A 17527-nucleotide genomic window follows, 5' to 3' on the forward strand; every position below is an offset into this window, starting at 1 on the left:
GAACTTCTTCAGCAGTATCTCCTGCTCCTTGCCTTGCAGCTAATCTTTTTTTTTTTTTTTTAAAGATTTTATTTATTGATTTGACAGAGAGAGAGAGATCACAAGTAGGCTGAGAGGCAGGCAGAGAGAGGGGGGGAAGCAGACTTCTGCCTGAGCAGAAAGCCCAATGTGGGACTCGACCCAGGACCCTGAGATCATGACCTGAGCCAAAGGCAGAGACTTAACCCACTGAGCCACCCAGGAGCCCCGCAGCTAATCTTTACTAGGCCATACTAAAGCTTTTCTAGTTCTAAGAACACATTGTGCATATCTATCTCTTTGCTCCTGTGGTATTTTCACTTGCTTGGAAGTACTTGATAAACTCCTAGTCATTTTCTAAATGTGTAGGTCAATACTCAACTTCTCTGAGAATTGTTCCCTCCTGTACCCCTAGTGAGCAAGTTCATTATTTTTTCCTTAGAGTGCTCCCTTCAGCCCGTACCATGCCTCTCTTATTGAATGCTAGTGGTAATTCTTTTGTTTTATGTATCTGTTTTCCCTGCCAGATTGTGAGCTGCTTGAGAAGAGGGTTTATGCTATATTACTATGTTCGTTTCAGTATCCCTAGCAGCTAGCACGATCACTTAGACACCAGGTATTAAGTCATGCTTTGGGGATTGAAACATATTCTTGTTTTTTGTCTTACATTTTTGTCAGGATCAGAGATGAGGCTCAGGTGCTTTTGATGTACATAGGGGACCTACTTTCCTTCCAGTCCTAAACATCTCTTGGATGTGTTGATAAGCAGGGAGCTTTTGTTTTGGCTAAAGGGGTAGGGTGGAGGTGGAGGAGACAGAGGAGTGGAGGTGATTGAGTGGCACCCCCTGAGCCAGCCCTTGGAGACTGGGCTCTGTGACTTGGGGCTCTGCATTTTAACATCAAGGTCCAGTTGGCAAGAGGCAGCAGCGCTGAGACTGAGAGAGGGCCAACGCCTCCACTTTTCCTTACAGCCTAGTGCTACTCCGACTTTGAGCATGGTGGCTTGGGAACGTGGGAAAGTGGAATCTTGACATTGTGTTTGGTGCTTTCCTACAGACATGATCAACAGTGGTGGAAGTGACGTCCTTTCGAGCAGGGGCTATTTGTGAATACAAATGCATGGACACCCTTTAGGAGGTTCCCAGAAGTAAGAGGGTAGGAAAGGGCTGTAGAATTTTCCAAAAGGGGGCTAGAGGACTTAGTTATGAAGGTTGGGACAAAACCAGTCACTTTAGATTAATGTGAATTGTGAGATTTGGGTCTCATGAAATTTATGTGACAATTTGCACGAAGGTATTTTCAAGTTTCAAGAGGAAATATTACTGTCATTTGAAAAAAAAAATCACTGTGGGAACGTACAGTGAAATCCTGCAGTCTATTTAAAGGCAAATATTAGTCAATTATGTGGTAGAAGACTTCGTAAGGCAACTCTGTTCTTAAATCTTTCTGAGAATCAATCACAGACTTTTCTAGACTAAAGGATTGAAGGATGCTTGAGAACTCATTAAGACCAGCTCTGGGCATTTGTTTCAAAATGTTTTAGCAGGTTCTTACACCATCTGGACTGTTGTTAGAAAGACCTTATTTTCAATAAGAGTCAGTGGAAACAGCTGAAAGCTTCAAGTGCTTTATCATCAACCTCCTGCTTTGGTGGTCTGTTCTTGGAGCCCACGAGCCTCTTCTGTTGTGATGTCACTTTTAAGCTCATGCTATTTTCTCCCTGTGAACGTCTGCATTTAAGTTACACCAGAAGTGGAAAAATTGTACAATAAAAGGATCGGTAACTCTGTGTCTAATCTCGGTGAAAATATTTTCTCAAGAATTGAGACACTTTGGGCAAATTCCAACCATGATACTGAAATGAAAAAACAATGAGTTTTTCACAGAGATTTCTTTCCTGGTATTTCCTTTGAAACTTAAGAGATCTCACCGCTTTCTACATATGCTCATGGTTGGTTTAAAATGCACCACTGCGTAGGAACAAAGGACACAATTTTCATACACATTTCGAAGTAGTTGAATCTTCCAAAGATCCAATTAGAATAATCCATGTTTTTAGAACATAATCTTTTAAAAGTTTAAGATGTACAAGTTCAAAAGAGATTATCAGAGTTATTTTAACCATTATTTTTGCAGAAAATAAGAACTGTTTTTGAAAAGAACTTCAGTGTTTTATAATATCAAACACCAGCGTCTGAAAGTAGAAATTCCAGAGTACTCTGGGCAGTACTGGTAGAGCATAATTAGGGGGAAAAATGTGTCAAACATTTTAATATGTAAAATATGGCACCTTGTGGCTTAGTTATATTTTTCTTTATTAGTACAGATGATGGATATTTTTCCATTAGGCTCCCTGGGAGTGTATTTAATAGTCTTTCATGTTCACTCTGCTCCTGTTTTAGTGTTTTTCTTGTTAATTTGTGAGAGCTTTTACAAGCCATATTTCCCTCAATATTTTTCTTGGTCTAGGTGACTTTTTCATTTATTTAGTTGTTTTACTGGGTATTTGAAATTTTATCTTATCAAATCTATTACCTCTTTATCTTATCAAATCTATTACTATCTTATCAAATCTATTACCTCTTTTTATTATAACTTTTCATGCTATATTTAAGCACACTGTTATTTCCTTTCAAGGTTTAACAATTATTTAGTTCTGCTTTCTTATGGATTTGAGATTTAAACTCAAGTCTTAATCTGTCTGGAATTTATTTCAGTATATGGTATAAAGTGAAACTTGAAAGTGATTTTTTTTTCCCTGTCAACCTGCAAAACTGTTTTCTCAGCGTGGTTCTTCTTTCCTTTTATTACTTAAGGCATCCTTTAGCAAATATTTATATTTTATCTTCTGTATAATAAAGTTTATTTCTGGGCTCTCTACAGCTCTTAGCCATAAAATGTTATGGCAAACAGCTGACCAGCTATCCTAACTGAAACATATATCAACCATATTAAGCAGCAGCAGATACAATGAAAGTTCCCCATAAACATAGTTTTCCAAGGAAAGCAATCAAAACGGGAAGAGACTGTAGAGACCAAGTACATTAACTTTCTCCACAGATCTTGCCTTGATTTATTTTAAGGCATGTGGGTCACTGCATTTTTCCTGCACTGTGTTAAGCCTTGATCATTTGTGACTAACCAGGCTCACCCCAACTAAATCCCTTCTCTGAAGGCAGTCCCAGAAACTGAATACGTACCCTTTCCGCTAATTCTTCCACGTCAGACAGAAAGCTTTTCATTGTGTTCTCAGCATTGTTGATTTGTATCTTTCTTAGGACATACTGGTTTTCTCTTTCTGACAATTTCGTCTGTGAAAAAAAAAAAGTTTTGAAAATAATCAGTATGTGCACGCCAAGTTTTAAAAACTATCCATAAAAGGGGGCTTGGGTGACTCAGTTGGTTAAGTGTCAACTCTTGGTTTGTGGCTCAGGTAGTGATCTCAAGATTCTGAGATTGAGCCCTGTGTTGGGCTCTGCATTTAGTGCAGAGTCTGCTTAAGACTCCTCCTCTGCCCCTCCCACTGCTCTCTCTCTCTTCTCGCAAATAAACAAATCTTAAACACACACACATACATACACCCCACTTTCAGTACAAGAGGACCCAGAGTAGAATGTGAGCTTCTGTTACCAGTCTGAAGGCTGCTGTAAGCTGGTATGAAAGAAAGTTGGGGTCTGCACAAGGGTTCCAACGGCCTTCAGGGCTGAAATTCCGCAAGCTCTGCTCCCTAGGCCAGAGACTCTGACCCAGGTTGTGCTCACCATGGAGGAAGGGCTCATTTTTCTAATTTCACAAAGACACCCTGCACACTGATGGAGGCCCAGGGTGTCTGACCTTTACAATTTCTATTTTGGCAGGCCCTGGAGGAAATGATCAACCCACAGGGATCTGTGTAATGGGAAATGGAGTTTGGAAATTTATTTTTTATTTTTTATTTTTTATTTTTTTTGGAGAAGAAGAGCAATGCTCTTTATTTCAGATCATTTGCCCTTTCTTTTCCATTTTTGAGGAGTTTGGTCTAACGTAACTTTACCTGGATTATTTTGGACTAAGCCTTTCAATCCTGGCACTGACTTCCTGTCGGCTCTAAGTACACTTATCTTGAAATTGTGCTGTTGAGGAAAGAGAGTTCAAGTGGTATCAAGAGGCCTGAATCTGGGCAACTCCTCTGAGAACTAGTGCCTCCATGTGTCCAAACAGATGAGTGTGGATAAGAATGATTCCTAAGTTTAGAATAGAATGCTCACAGAAGTCCATCCAGCTCTATGATTTCATGATTTCTGCTTTTCTTTACATTTTGCATATTTGGCCAATTGCTGTCGATATCATTTATTTGCCCCTCTAAAAAGTAGAGTAATGAGCGCCTTCTAAGGTAGGTACTTTTGCAACTTCTCTACACATATTGCTTGGTGAATTCTCTCTACAGCCCAGGAGGCTGGTACAATAATGACCCTCGGTGCCGACGGAGAAAACTAAAGAATGAACATGTTAAATAACTGACACAAGGTCACATAACTAGTAAGTATCAGAGCCGGGATCTGAATGCAGTCCATCTGGTTTCAAAGTTAACGCTCTTAACCAGTATGTGAAATTGACAGAGTAAAAATCTGTGCCAGTATTAATTCCATTATGCTTTCAGTTAATTATTACTGTTTTAAAAAATAACTGTTGGTTGTGACAGAGCCCATAATTTAGAGGGGGAATAAAACACCTCTTAAAGTTTAGGTGTAGAAGCACTGTTATAGTCTACTGTTTTTGACTGTTGTCTGACTGTGTATAAGGTATTAACCACTAGACCTGTGAGGAGACACTGAACAAGGATGTCTGTGTGCTTCAGTGTGTGTGTGGATGGGAAGATGAGAAGGGTGGGAGAGAGAGAGGGAGAGAGCAGGAGAGAGGTTTCTAGAGAAACTCCTCAAAGCACTGGAAATTGAGGTAAAGGTAATGGTAAGTTTGTGGTAAGGACCTGAATAACCAATGTACATTTCTACCCAGGAAGTAAGAGTGTTTTCCTTCCCTCAATAGATTGGTACATAGAAACTGCTTGTTTTAGTAGTTGCCTTCTCCACATTGACTTCTTTTATACGTGGCAGCTCTTGCTTTAGATTGAAGCTCATGGTTACAATAAACTTTTTCTCATTTCCTAGTCTAACAACCTATCTGTAATACAGCCATGGGACTCAGATGACAGAAGGGGTAGGAGTTATAGGAGCAATCCTGTAAGACCAGCAGGAGATACAGCTGAAGGTACAACGTGGCCGCCTACCTTGAGGAGGTAGATGGTAGAGTTGAGTTCATTCACGTGCCTATGAGCAGCTGCACCGGATGAGACACTCAACAGACCAGATTTGCTTTCTTCAATGGAGAGTGCCGCTAATCGAAGGTCATCTATCAGATCCCAGATGCACTTATCACAGCCTAGAGGTAAAACGGATGTGTTATTTCTTTAAAACTGAAAGTCATCCGGGAAGTATGTGCTCTAATAGATCATTACGTCTACTTCTTTGTTTAATATTATTTTTATGTTTGTTTCCTGAGGAACTTTTCTGGGTCACAGAACCAATCCTTACTCTCAAAGCACACTGGAGTCCAAGATGACTCAAACTGTACGTCGGGCACTATCCTCACTGAAAACCTAACAAAATGAACAGCACGTGCAACTGGGCAAGTAGGCTGTCGCGGACACCAGTCACTGAATTGAGAAAGAAAGGAAGCATAAAAGGGCAAGCCATTTGCAAGGTGGGTGGGGGAGCAGAAGCACACTCTCCACTTTTCCTTAGTGGTGGGACAGCCCTCTGGGATGGCTCTCTTCATGCCAGGCTTTTGCTTGGTGCCCGCCGGTGAAGTTGGCTGTTCGGTAGGCACCCCGTCTTTCCTATTCCTATCCCAGGGGTGGCTCAGCGCCTCTGCGTGGCCTGACCTCATGTCTGGACAAACACTTCAGCCAGAAGGGGGTCTGTAGAATGTCACTGTTTGTGAATATCTGCTCAGCCTGGGCATGTGGTGAAATAGGTCGTAGTTTCTCCCCATTGCTCGCATTTCACATTTGAGTTCCGCTTACCGCTGTCATCACCTTCCTCCCCCACCCCCTGCTGCTCCTGGGGGGCCCAGTGCCCACTTGTGCTCACTAAGGAGGACAACAGACTGTGCTTTGAAACCTGTTTGACCCAGTCTCTGAAATTTTTCTGTTTCCAATCTCTATTTCTCAGACTACGCTCTTTTCTAGAGAACCAATAAATGCAGACTGAGTGTTAATAGTTGTTAATATGTTAATTTGTTATTTGAAGTTTAACATGGTCTTACGTATATGCTATAAGAATCAACCATAGCCTTTTCTAGACGAAGGGTTTGAAGGATGCCCGAGAAGTCATTAAGACCAGCTCTGGGCTTTTGTTTGGAAGTGTTTCAACAGGTTCCTGCACCATCAGGACTGCTCATGGTTTGATTGATTGGAATGACAGAGAAATCCAGGAAAGTAAGACTTCAGCTCCATCCCATAAGGCCTGAACATTTTTTTTCCTGCTGTCATTTCCATTTTGGAGTGATGTGGGAAAAGCCACTTAAGTCGCTTATTGTCTTGGTTTCCCTAGTGTTATAAAGCATTGTCTGTATATCACATTATCTGAGGACTTGAAGAGATGACAAAGAAAAAGGAGCCAAAATGAACTCGGTCACTAGGAATTGTGCCTCTGACTCTGCCTTTGCCCACGAGGTAAGATGCTGAATTTAAAGGCTTCATAACATAAGTTTTCTAAAATAGAGTTGCTTCAATGTAAATCACCCATTTTGCCAATTGAAATCAAGTAGCTTCCGCTTAGGGTCCACTTGGTGGAGGCAAAGACAGGGTTAAAGCCAGGAGGGGGACGTAAGCAGTTTGCAGAGAGGGAATTGCATAGCTCTTCTTAATCCTACACCTGCAGCACATTAGAGAAAGTGGGGTTAGTCAATCATGTACTGTTATTTTTACTTATGGTTGGGCAGTCCATGCCTGTAGGGGGTTCAGAACCTTCTTCCAAGCATTCTCCGGTTACGCTGTCACAGGGGCCTCCCCCACAACTGCACACTGTGGGAAACAAAAACAAGAGGTTAGGGATTTGTTTCTTAATACTTTAGATATGGCAGAGTTTTCCTGGTTTCTAGAAATACTGGCTATCAGTATATAGTTCTTCCAACAGGGATTAATTATACTCTTCCTTATTTATCCTGTAGAGTGCAAGATGTAGAGATTATGCCCCTCCCCCAATTTAGGCCAGCCCAGGAAGATATTCAAGGCAGTCCTGGGGCAAAAGTAAATCTACATTTTCTAGGACTCCTCTCCCAACTTTTTGGGATTCTGGCATGACTGTGCAATTGCTTCAGTCCAAAAAGATCCTGGGAAGTTTCACAAAGTACAAAATGATCCCGGAACCCATCATTCAACCGGAATTTGAGAGCTCTCCTTTCATCGCGGACTGATTCTCCAGTTTAATCCAACTCCAGGGTTGATCATTGCCAGGTGTAAGGGAGGAGCAGTACTGGGGGAGGGAGGGAAGAGGTGCAAGAAGGGTTTTTGGCTCCCACAGTGCTTGACCCTTGGCAAAACTGACTCCAAACCTCCAAACGATAGCTATCAGTGGGATGACTAGGAATAATGTCGTGGAAAGAATCGGGAACATATTTATGTGAATTTAGAAGACCTGAGAGCCCATTATGAATCTACTGATGATTTCCAAGAATGTCTTTTGGGAAAAAAAAAAAAAACAAACAAACCCAAAAACAAAACCCCGATCTCATCACACTGCTCATTTTCCACTGAATTTCTCAGTAGCAATTCATTTGTAATATTTAAAGATTTCCTAAGCTATCTATGCTAGCCATCAGCTGGGATAGTATTATGAATACTAGGAGGGGAGCCGACCTCTTAACTGTCTTTATAGAATGATCATAAAAAAATCAGCTTCAAGAGGAATGTACATTTATTACATTTCAGCTGTGTGATGTTCCACAAAATGTAGATTTATTAAACAATTCAGCAAGGTTATACTTAATTGCTTCTAACATTAGCATCATTTCTAATGGTGACCTGCATTTATGTGGTATAACATAAGTTTAGCAAATGTTTTGAGAACTGGAGTATCAATGTCTAAGGCTTTGATTTTGCCAATACCCTTTCAGACACATGCCTGACTGAACCCAGAACTCCTTTCTTGCCTCTGGTTTTATGCCTCAGGGCACCTGGCTTTCTTATAGGCAAGTATACTTTTATTGTGACTTCTGCAGATCATAAGCGCCTTCTCCTCAACTTTAAACTCTTCACTTCTTAAAATCTTTTCAGGTGGGAATCAGCTTCTGGGAGGGGAATTCCAGTAGAAGCATGCCCCAAGGGCACAGTGCCTCCTCACCCTGCTTCCTCTTAGTCACAAAAGAGTAAGAAATATTCAGTCTCAACCTTCTTTTGCTCCTAGAAAAAGGCAATTTAACTTTATTTCTGAAGATGTTCCCTCTATGCAGCAAATGGATTAGAGAAATCATGAATAGAATTTGTACATTTTGGTCCAACTGAAGTTTAACCAGGAAGATTTCTTATACTGACCCCGCACTATTAACATTGACAATTTGAGGACATTGGGGGATGACTAAACTGTACCATTGGCTTGCTAATCTATTTCACTAAGAAGTCAGTTTTAGTAGACACAACTGGTAAAAGGTAGCTTCCAGAATAAGAAAACAGAGGTAAATCTTTCAAGTTTTCATTCAGAATTCTGGTCAATGATAGGTAATCCATGGAAGGCTGATTCACTTCTTTGATCAAAGTTGGAAGACTAGGGGCACCTGGGTGGCTCAGTGGGTTAAGCCTCTGCCTTTGGCTCAGGTCATGATCTCAGGGTCCTGGGATCAAGCCCCACATCGGGCTCTCTGCTCAGCAGGGAGCCTGCTTCCTCCTCTCTCTCTCTGCCTGCCTCTCTGCCTACTTGTGATCTCTGTCTGTCAAATAAATAAATAAAAATTTTAAAAAAATTGGAAGACTAGATGATAAGGTGAAAGTTCATTTGTGTGATGGTCTCATGGTTTATTCTACCGATGAGCTAAGTTGTACTAGTAGTTTTGATAATAATATCTAACCCTGGTGAGTATAAGGTGCTCATTCCTAAGTATAGGGTGCACATTCCTAAGAACGTGCATTGCCCTGGAAAAGTAACAAGGGGGTACTTGCAGTATTTCCCCAACATCGATCCATCTAAATTCAGTGTACGTGCTGGCCACGATCTGCAGTACCATACCTGCACAGTTCTTGGCTATCCTGGCATCCCCATAGTAGCCAGGGGCACAGCGTTCACACTTGAAACCCGTGGTGTTGCGTAGGCAATTCCTACACTGGCCGGTGACCTCATCACAGTCTTCAAAGATCAGGTTGGGATCTGAATTTCCACTGCAGTCACATTTCTTACAAGTGCTTCCAATCAGCAAGGGGTTTCCATAGTAACCTGGGGCACATCTGAGGCAAAAATCACAGGTAAAAATGTAGCAACCATAGTTTTTCTTCTCTTTTATCTTCTCTCCCACCTGAAAGAATGTATAGTGAATATATGTAGATTGCCCTCCCCGAATTCGTTTCTACTTTTCCATCTTTCTAATAGGGACAGACTTTGTTTTTAAAGAACCACTCACTCTTCCCTATTGTGTTGAAGTCCATCCAGTTTTGTCAGACCTCCAGATGCATGAACGTCCAGACATAACTAGCGTGTGAGCATTTTTGGTCACCTCAATCACTATGGTATGTGGCTGGCATATGATCGAGAGGTGTCGGATATGCTAACTATACTGTAGGGTGGCAGTACTAGGGCACAGCTGAGAATTGTCCTGGCCAAAATGTTATTATCTGTATTGAGAAACACTGGTATAAATCACCAACTGCCTTGCTCTACTGAATTGTTCGGAGAACGTAAACTGAGCTACTTAGTGCCTGGCATTGTCCTGGCTAATATGTGTGGCTGAGGAGTGACTCATTCAGAGTGTAGCCCAGGGCTCTTGCTTGAGGGGTGTGGGAAGGCATTCTCTCCATCCGTAGGGGAATGAAGAGGCAGGTAGCACTCAGCTCTGGCAGCCATCTTGTGATGGAGGGAAGGCAGTGTGGAGACAAAGCACATGGCATGGCTGAAAGTACCACAGATAAATTAAATTGGAGCCTGGATGGCCATTATGGTGGACATTTTAATATATGAGCCTACAGAGGCCAGGCACCAAACTGCCTTTGTTGTGGGGGCAGAGATGGTGCCTATGGTCATGGCAGCTGGGTCGTTAATGATTGGTTGGAGAGTAGAGGCCAGAATCCATCTAGCCTTTGCCGGACTTGCTAAGCTGTGCCTTTGGTGCGGGGCGGGGGTGGGGGTGGGGTTGCTCCTGCTTAGAGGAAGAAATGCTTTTCTCTACTTTTCCCAAAGGAGTCTTGTGGGCCAGGGGAGGCCCTATTGGGAGTGGTGGGACCACAGGCCCCATCCAAGGTGGTAGCTGCTACTCAGCTCCTGTCAACTGTTTCCACACTGTGGCCTTGAAGGAATGAAGTATCTGTGTTGCCAGACCTTCCTATTTTTAAAACAAGAAAGTTGAAGTTTGGATTTTTATGTGAAACCGCAGTTTTTAAAGGTTGGCTCAAACTTTATAAGAATACTGTATGAGCCAAGCTATAGATGTTTTCTGGCAGGCTACAGCCTCCTCTTTGCTGTGACCCTAAACTAGTATCAAGGCTGGCTAACTGGAGTGGAAGAGGCTTTGGGAGTGGCTGGAAAGAATGTGTAGTCACCCCTTCATGGAGTGGAAGGTCAGGCATAGGAGTAGGTTCTCATGTGAAAGAGAAAAAGAAAGGGAGCCCACAGAGGTTTTTGTGATGATAGCAGAGGTGGGGGAAGCCAGTGATGGCTTCAGATGCTGGGTGGAATTCGGGCTGTAATGGGGAGATCAGGCTGGGGTGTGGAGGCCCTGGGCTAGGGCGTTGGCCTTGGACAGGAAAGCAGGAGAGGACTTTCCAAGGAAATCAGAAAGACCTGGCCAATAATAACAAGACATTGCCCTTTCTTTCTTTCTTTCTTTCTTTCTTTCTTTCTTTCTTTCTTTCTTTCTTTTTTTTTTTTTAAAGGATTTCATGACTCAAAATATTTGAAAAAATAGAGAAATGAAAAAAAAATCACCTATAATCCCAAGATCCTAACAAAATCACAGTCCGGCATTCTGCATCTGTTCTTCCAGGCTTTACTCCTATGTCTCAGTTTTTTTTTGGTGTAGTTGTAATAATGATAGACGTTCAATCTTTACACCCTTTACTTGCATTATATCCCTTAGCTTTGCCGAGGTGGGTTTATTTAGTTACCACAGACACCTGGGAGGTAGGCCATGCAGGCAGGCCTGGCATGCTGAGAGGCTACTTTGGTCTTCCAGGCTCATATGGCAAGGAATTCACAGTGTGAGACCCAGACCTTCTGACCCTGATGTTCTTTCCTTCACTCCACCCTGGACCACACTGCTGCTGCTATAAATGAATGAATGAATTCATCCAACAGAGGGACAATTCATGTCTATTTTATGTAAGGTGGGGAGAGGCAGAAAGAGGAAAAACACACAGCACATGCCCTGAAAGAACAGGAAGCGAATCTAGCACACTTATATGTAAAATCATGAACTCTAGAAATTGAAGTCCATGAAAAAGATAAAAATGAATATAAGTGCCACAGAACTCATGGAGAGACACCCCTCTGGAGGAAATGTTCAGTGAGTTTCATTATTCATACTCATGTCTTTGCACCTCTGATTTACAGGTTCTCTGGTTCCCAAGCCAGCACAAATCATTACTTTATGGAACGCATGGCTCTGGATTGAATTTCTGTCCTTTGCTGCGGTTCACCAGAGAATATGAGACTCTTGGTCCCACTGAAATGGGACTCCTCAAAGTAGAGTTGGGAATCCTGAGGTCTGGGAGTGAAGGACCTTGCCCAAGCTCACAGAAGTCAGATGACACTTACTTTCTTCACTCTGTTGAATCCCACTGAATCTGATCTCCATAGGTTGTCTCTTGGTCTTACACAAGAGAAAAAACAAATTCTCTATTCTGCAAATCAGAATCTTTTTTTCCCCCCAAATATTTTGTTTATTTATTTGACAGACAGAGATCACAAGTAGACAGAGAGGCAGACAGAGAGGGGGAAGCAGGCTCCCTGCTGAGCAGAGAACCTGATTCAGGGCTCGATCCCAGAACCCTGGGATCATGACCTGAGCCGAAGGCAGAGGTTTAACCCACTGAGCCACCCAGGAGCCCCTGCAAATCAGAATCTTAATCACAGGAGCAACCTACTTTGAGTTTCAAGAACATCTTTTGGTGGTAGGTTCAGAGGGAATTCTGAAGTCATAACCTAAACTTCAACCCTACAAATTTTATTGAATAAGCATGCAAAGGTTTCTTCCCATAACACCCTATAATCTCTTACTTCTATAGACAAGAAAACTAGAGTGTGGAGAAGCTAAATAATTTATTCATTACTTCAGGGCTCAACCCTATCATGGGATTCCAAGTTTAATGCTCTTTGTGTCCCACAAGTCTGGCATTAAATGAATTAGCTAATTAATCAATTAGTGATTATAACAACTGAATAATCAAATGCTATCAATGCACCCAATTCCTACCCTCAAATAACAAATAACAAAGGTTCAAAGGGACCAGCAGTTGGAATTAGAGTCAGAACTGGAGCCTTGGTACAGTAGTCTGGTCCTATATATTTTCCTCCCCCATAATCTCATTTCTAGCTTTACTAATGACTTGATTCACTCATGGAAAATAGAGCTGATAAATTTGCAGTGTAAACAAAAAAACTGTGGTATATGAATACTGTCATTTCAGTTAGTGATCATATTATTTGGGCAAAATAGAAAACAAAGAAATATGTTTTGGGGGGAAAAAAGATGTTGACCCAAAACTACTATTCTGGGAATTTTTGCAGCTCTTTTCCCCTCCTCTGTTCTTTCTCCTTTGCTTTACCTCCTAGGGTCACACAGCTGTCACTGAACACTTTTACTAAGGGTGCCAAAACTCCCAGGTGGCACAGAAGTCTTTCTGGGAGGGATGCCATTCTATAGCCATCATTGGGGTTAAATTAAACTCTGAAAAAAAAAAAAAAAAGCACCTGTAACATAGTAGGTGCCATATAAATGCTTTCTACTTCTCTATGAAAGACTGATAAATAAGGCTAGGAAAATGCACCCATTCAAAGCCAGGGTAAGAATCCACAAGGGGGATATGGTAGAGAGTAGGGAGTCCTAGAAGAATTTTTTACAGATAACAGAGTTGATAGCATAAGTTTGAAAAAACGTGATACCTTCAGAAGAATCAGACTAAACCCTGGAATCACAAAACTTCATAAATGTTAACTTTCTCTTCCTACTCCTCCTCTCCTTTATTATTCTTTTCTATCATCAAGGTCATCATCAACACCATTATCACCATCACCATCATTATCTCTGATGATACTATATTCAGCCTTTCCTGTTAGGGTTTTAAGGTTCCTTGGATTTTCTTTAATTTGTCCCCTTCTTCCCTCTTGATCTTTAAGCAAAAAGACCCAATGATAAATTTTCTTACTGTCTTAGCATGTCTCTCATTCCACGGCAAAACTGAATGGATGGGGACTGCCATGGGAACAAATGTGGAGTACTGAGGTATTGAGAACATATACATGTATGAACTAAAAACTCTGGATTGGACATTGAGGCTCCTGGGTTTTGGTTTTGGGTTTACCACTAACTAACTGTGACTCAGATTAAGTCTAATGGCTCTGTGTCTCAGGCTTCTCATCTTTAAAAGGTACAACTTAGGAGTTCCTGGGTGGCTCCGTCAGTTGAGCTTCTGACTCTTGATTTCCACCCAGGTCATCATCTCAGGGTCATGAGATTGAGCCTGGCATCAAGCTCTGTGCTGAGCTTGGAGCCTGCTTAAGATTCTTTCTTCCTCTCCCTTTATCCCTCCCCCTGCCCCAGCTCATGCACATGCTTTCTCTTTCTTACAAAAAATAAGGTTAAAAAAAATATCTATATATATCTATATCTATATATCTATATATATATTTATATATATACACGACTTAGAGCAGAGGGAAAGTCACACTGAGATGAGAATGAGAATTGCAAAATTCCTTTCTATAAAGTCTGTACATTTTATAATTATTTGCATCAGATGATAACTTCCATTTGCAACCTCTATTCAGAGGACACTGTTTTGACTCACTCAATTCTGTGTCACCCTCTTCCATTTTCTTGGCATGAGGAGAAGTGGAATGGGGGATCAAATAGGACAAACAATGACTGACTCTCATCACTACAGGTATCTTTTTCAAGGAACATTAACAGTACTGTTATTGTCTTTTATTTTAAAAGAAAGGTATTACTTAAACAAAGTAATGTTGTTACTTTGTTACTTTAACTGCCTGTCTACCATATTCCAGATACTGTGATGGGGGAAGAGCTGCAGAGAAATGAATGAGATGCTACTTCTCCTGAAGAGCTCCTACTTTAATAGTAGAGACTGGGGGGTAAAAAAAAAAAAAAAAACCACCAAATGTGTGATTTTGAGCATGTGGTTGAATCTCTCTGTCTCTCACTTTCCTCCTCTATAAATAAGGATGAGAATGGTATCTCATAGGATTTTTTTTTTTTTTTAGGTTTAAATGTGTCATTGTATGTAAAGTGCTTACAACAGCTATCTGGCACACAGTAAGCACTCCACAAATGTTACTATTTCTGTCATCATCGCCATGGTCATCATCTAAATGCAACACAATGTGGTGAGCTCTAGAGTTGATCTTGTGGATTTGGGGAGCCACAGCTCCCACATGCTGAAGTTAAAGTGTGAGATGGGGAAAAGGACTTTGGGAAAGAGCCAGCCAGGAGCCAGGGCAGGCTAAAACTCAAAAAGCTCACTGTAAAAACAAGGGTGTTTGAGCTGTTTTACATGGTACAGTAAGAGGTTCATATTTCATGCTTTAGACCGATGTTTCTCGAACTTGTGTGTAAAGCAAAAAACATTTTCAGAGAATACCTCTCCTAGTGTTCATTTAAATTATCTTTAAATCTTTGAAGAGTTTGAACATTAAACTAGGTAGAAACTCTTTATACCTATGGCTTTTATACATCTTGAAAACCAAAATAAATTTTACAAATAAAACACAAACGAAACTGTGAAAGTAATGAATTCATATTAATAGCATCAATTCAAGACAGTGTATGATGTTGTCTTGTTCCAACTGAAGGTCTACTTGCAACATGACATGGGAGAGGATTGTGTGAGTTGAGCATCTCTGTCCGGCCACGTGCTGGGTGATGACTCGGTTTGCTTTGATGTCATGCCATTTGACCTCCAATTGTCTGTAATGTGCCACTGACACACCCCTGGCTGTTACTTTCTCCTCCGCTCTGAGGCAGATCTCCCTTTATTATTAAGTGGTTCTACAGAAAGTCCACAACATGTTTCAAGTACCTTTCCCTTCAAGATTATTGTTGAAATTAAACACAAAATTAAGAAAATATTCACTGGGAACTCATGACCCTCTATGACTATTTCTGAGGATGCCAGCGGCTCTTGAGCTACTGTTTGGAGACAGTGTTTTATATCATGCAAGTGTGGCATTAAAGGTTGAGCAGTAGTTCCCAGGCAGTGAGAGGACAGGCATGAGAACCCAACAGGGAGTCAAAACACAGGTCCCTAGGCCTCACTCCTAGAGGTTCTTTTTCAGTGGGGCATAGAGGGGACTTGGGGAAGGCTCAGGAATCCGAAGGTTTCCAGGAGATACATATAGTCAGATTTGAAAACCATCGCTTGACTACAAGATCTCTAAGTACAGAAACACCTAGTGTGTTCTCGGTTTGGATCAATTGTAGTTTTGTTTGAAATAGATGGACATCTATACAAGTCGGCAACATATTTTGAAAATACCTTGTGGAGAGGTCCAAGGTCACAAATACATTGAAAATAGAGATTAGATGAAGCTTAACTGCGACAATTTAACCACCTGGCTGTTAAACTTGAAACAAAACTAACCCCTTCCCCATCAGTCCCAAGGTCAAACACGAAGTAAAAGCAGTGAAGGCTACCTCCTTCCCAGTGACCCAGCCCTCTCTGTGGGAAAGCGATCACTCCTTCCACTACACACCTGAAGGGGCTTTGCTTATCCTTGTATTTGGCTTTCCTTTTCTCCCTTGTGGTGAATGGTATTTTGGTTTGTCTCCTGCTCTAGCCTTGACTTTCACTGAGAGCAAAGACCATGTCTTATCGTATCACATCCCTATCTCCTCCACCAATCTGCTGTGTGGTCATTTCCATTTTGAGGAAGAGTCCTCTGGATGGTAAAGTCAATTTTTGGAGTAAAAGGCCTCAGATCATTCTCTCAAAGACAGTACGGTGTGAGGAAGGGTGGACAGGAGAGAGGAGACAAAGTGGAGGGAGTTGCTCAGAGCGATTCCCCCCCCCAATGTTGATGGCAGGCCTTTAAATGGCGCTCAATTCCCGCACATTTCTTGATGCAGCTCTAGTCAAGGGGAATCTACGAGTAGGGTCACTGCGCTTCTGAATATCAGAGACTCATCTACTTCATTAGTTGTCAAAATTTAAAATAGAAGTCCTTTGGGAAGACACTTGGGAAAAACAGTATGGGCACAGGGAAAGAATCCAGATTTTTAAGCCAAACCGTGAGAATCCTGGTCTCCCACTCAGCAGTGCTGTGACTGGGGACCAGCCCCATCTCCTCCCTTTGCCTGTTTCCTTATCTGCAAAATGACAAAAACCACCTCCTCTCAGGGCAGTGGCAAGGCTGAGATGAGGAATGCAAAGCAGGGAGGACACGGGAGACAAGCAACAAGGGGCACTATCTAGTTCAAAGCTATCATTTCTGGCTGAGGAAACTGCGTTTCAGGGAAATGAGCCAACCTCTCCCAGGCACAGTTATGCCAGGGGTTGGGAGCTGGACAATGGCCACCAGGGACTCCTACTGCCACCAGGCAATTTTTATCGAGCATTTCTGAAGTGCCATGTGCCATACTAAAACCCCCACCGTATCACCTCATGACAGCGCTAGGAGGTGAGCATTCTCATTTTCTCCATGCTGGAGATGTGGAAATTGGCACGTAGAGCTCACATAACTCTCTCAGGAGGATCCACAAGGATTGGAGCTGAGATGCAAACTCGGCCAGGCTGAAACGACACTTCCTCCATATTTGACAACTAGTGCTCCTCCCTTGACCTTACCCGCCCACCAGCCTTAGTGACCAAGCCTTACAGGGCAACGGCAAGGCCAGGGGCCTCCAAGGTGCACCGGGAGGCTGATCATCTACAATCCCACATGTGAGGGAGGCAAGCTATCCTGTGCCGGGCCCCCTGCTCTCACTGACAGGACCCAGGTCTGCATCTCTGTGCAACTCTGCAGGCCTGAACCCTGAGGGACAGAGATGACTTCTCTTCTGGGAGGCCTTGCTTGTGGCCAGCAGGCCATCCCCGGGG

At 42.2% G+C, this 17527-nt stretch overlaps 1 protein-coding gene across 2 annotated transcripts in view; it reads right to left on the bottom strand.

Moving 5' to 3' along the window:
- LAMA4 (laminin subunit alpha 4) overlaps window positions 1-17527 on the bottom strand; it is a 144318-nt gene that overhangs the window by 74413 nt on the left and 52378 nt on the right. The window contains exons 5-8 of one of the 2 annotated variants that reach the window (XM_032858354.1): window positions 9279-9493; window positions 7007-7081; window positions 5285-5436; window positions 3219-3329 (exon numbers count right to left, since the gene is read on the bottom strand). In XM_032858354.1, coding sequence (XP_032714245.1) covers window positions 3219-3329; window positions 5285-5436; window positions 7007-7081; window positions 9279-9493 — 553 coding nt within the window. Of the gene's footprint in view, window positions 1-3218; window positions 3330-5284; window positions 5437-6985; window positions 7082-9278; window positions 9494-17527 lie in introns of both variants that reach the window. The other variant, XM_032858353.1, reaches the window with a different exon arrangement.

Source organism: Lontra canadensis, unplaced genomic scaffold, assembly GCF_010015895.1.
Source record: "Lontra canadensis isolate GAN:19392208 unplaced genomic scaffold, GSC_riverotter_1.0 scaffold14, whole genome shotgun sequence".
In the NCBI taxonomy this organism is placed as follows: Eukaryota; Metazoa; Chordata; class Mammalia; order Carnivora; family Mustelidae; genus Lontra; species Lontra canadensis.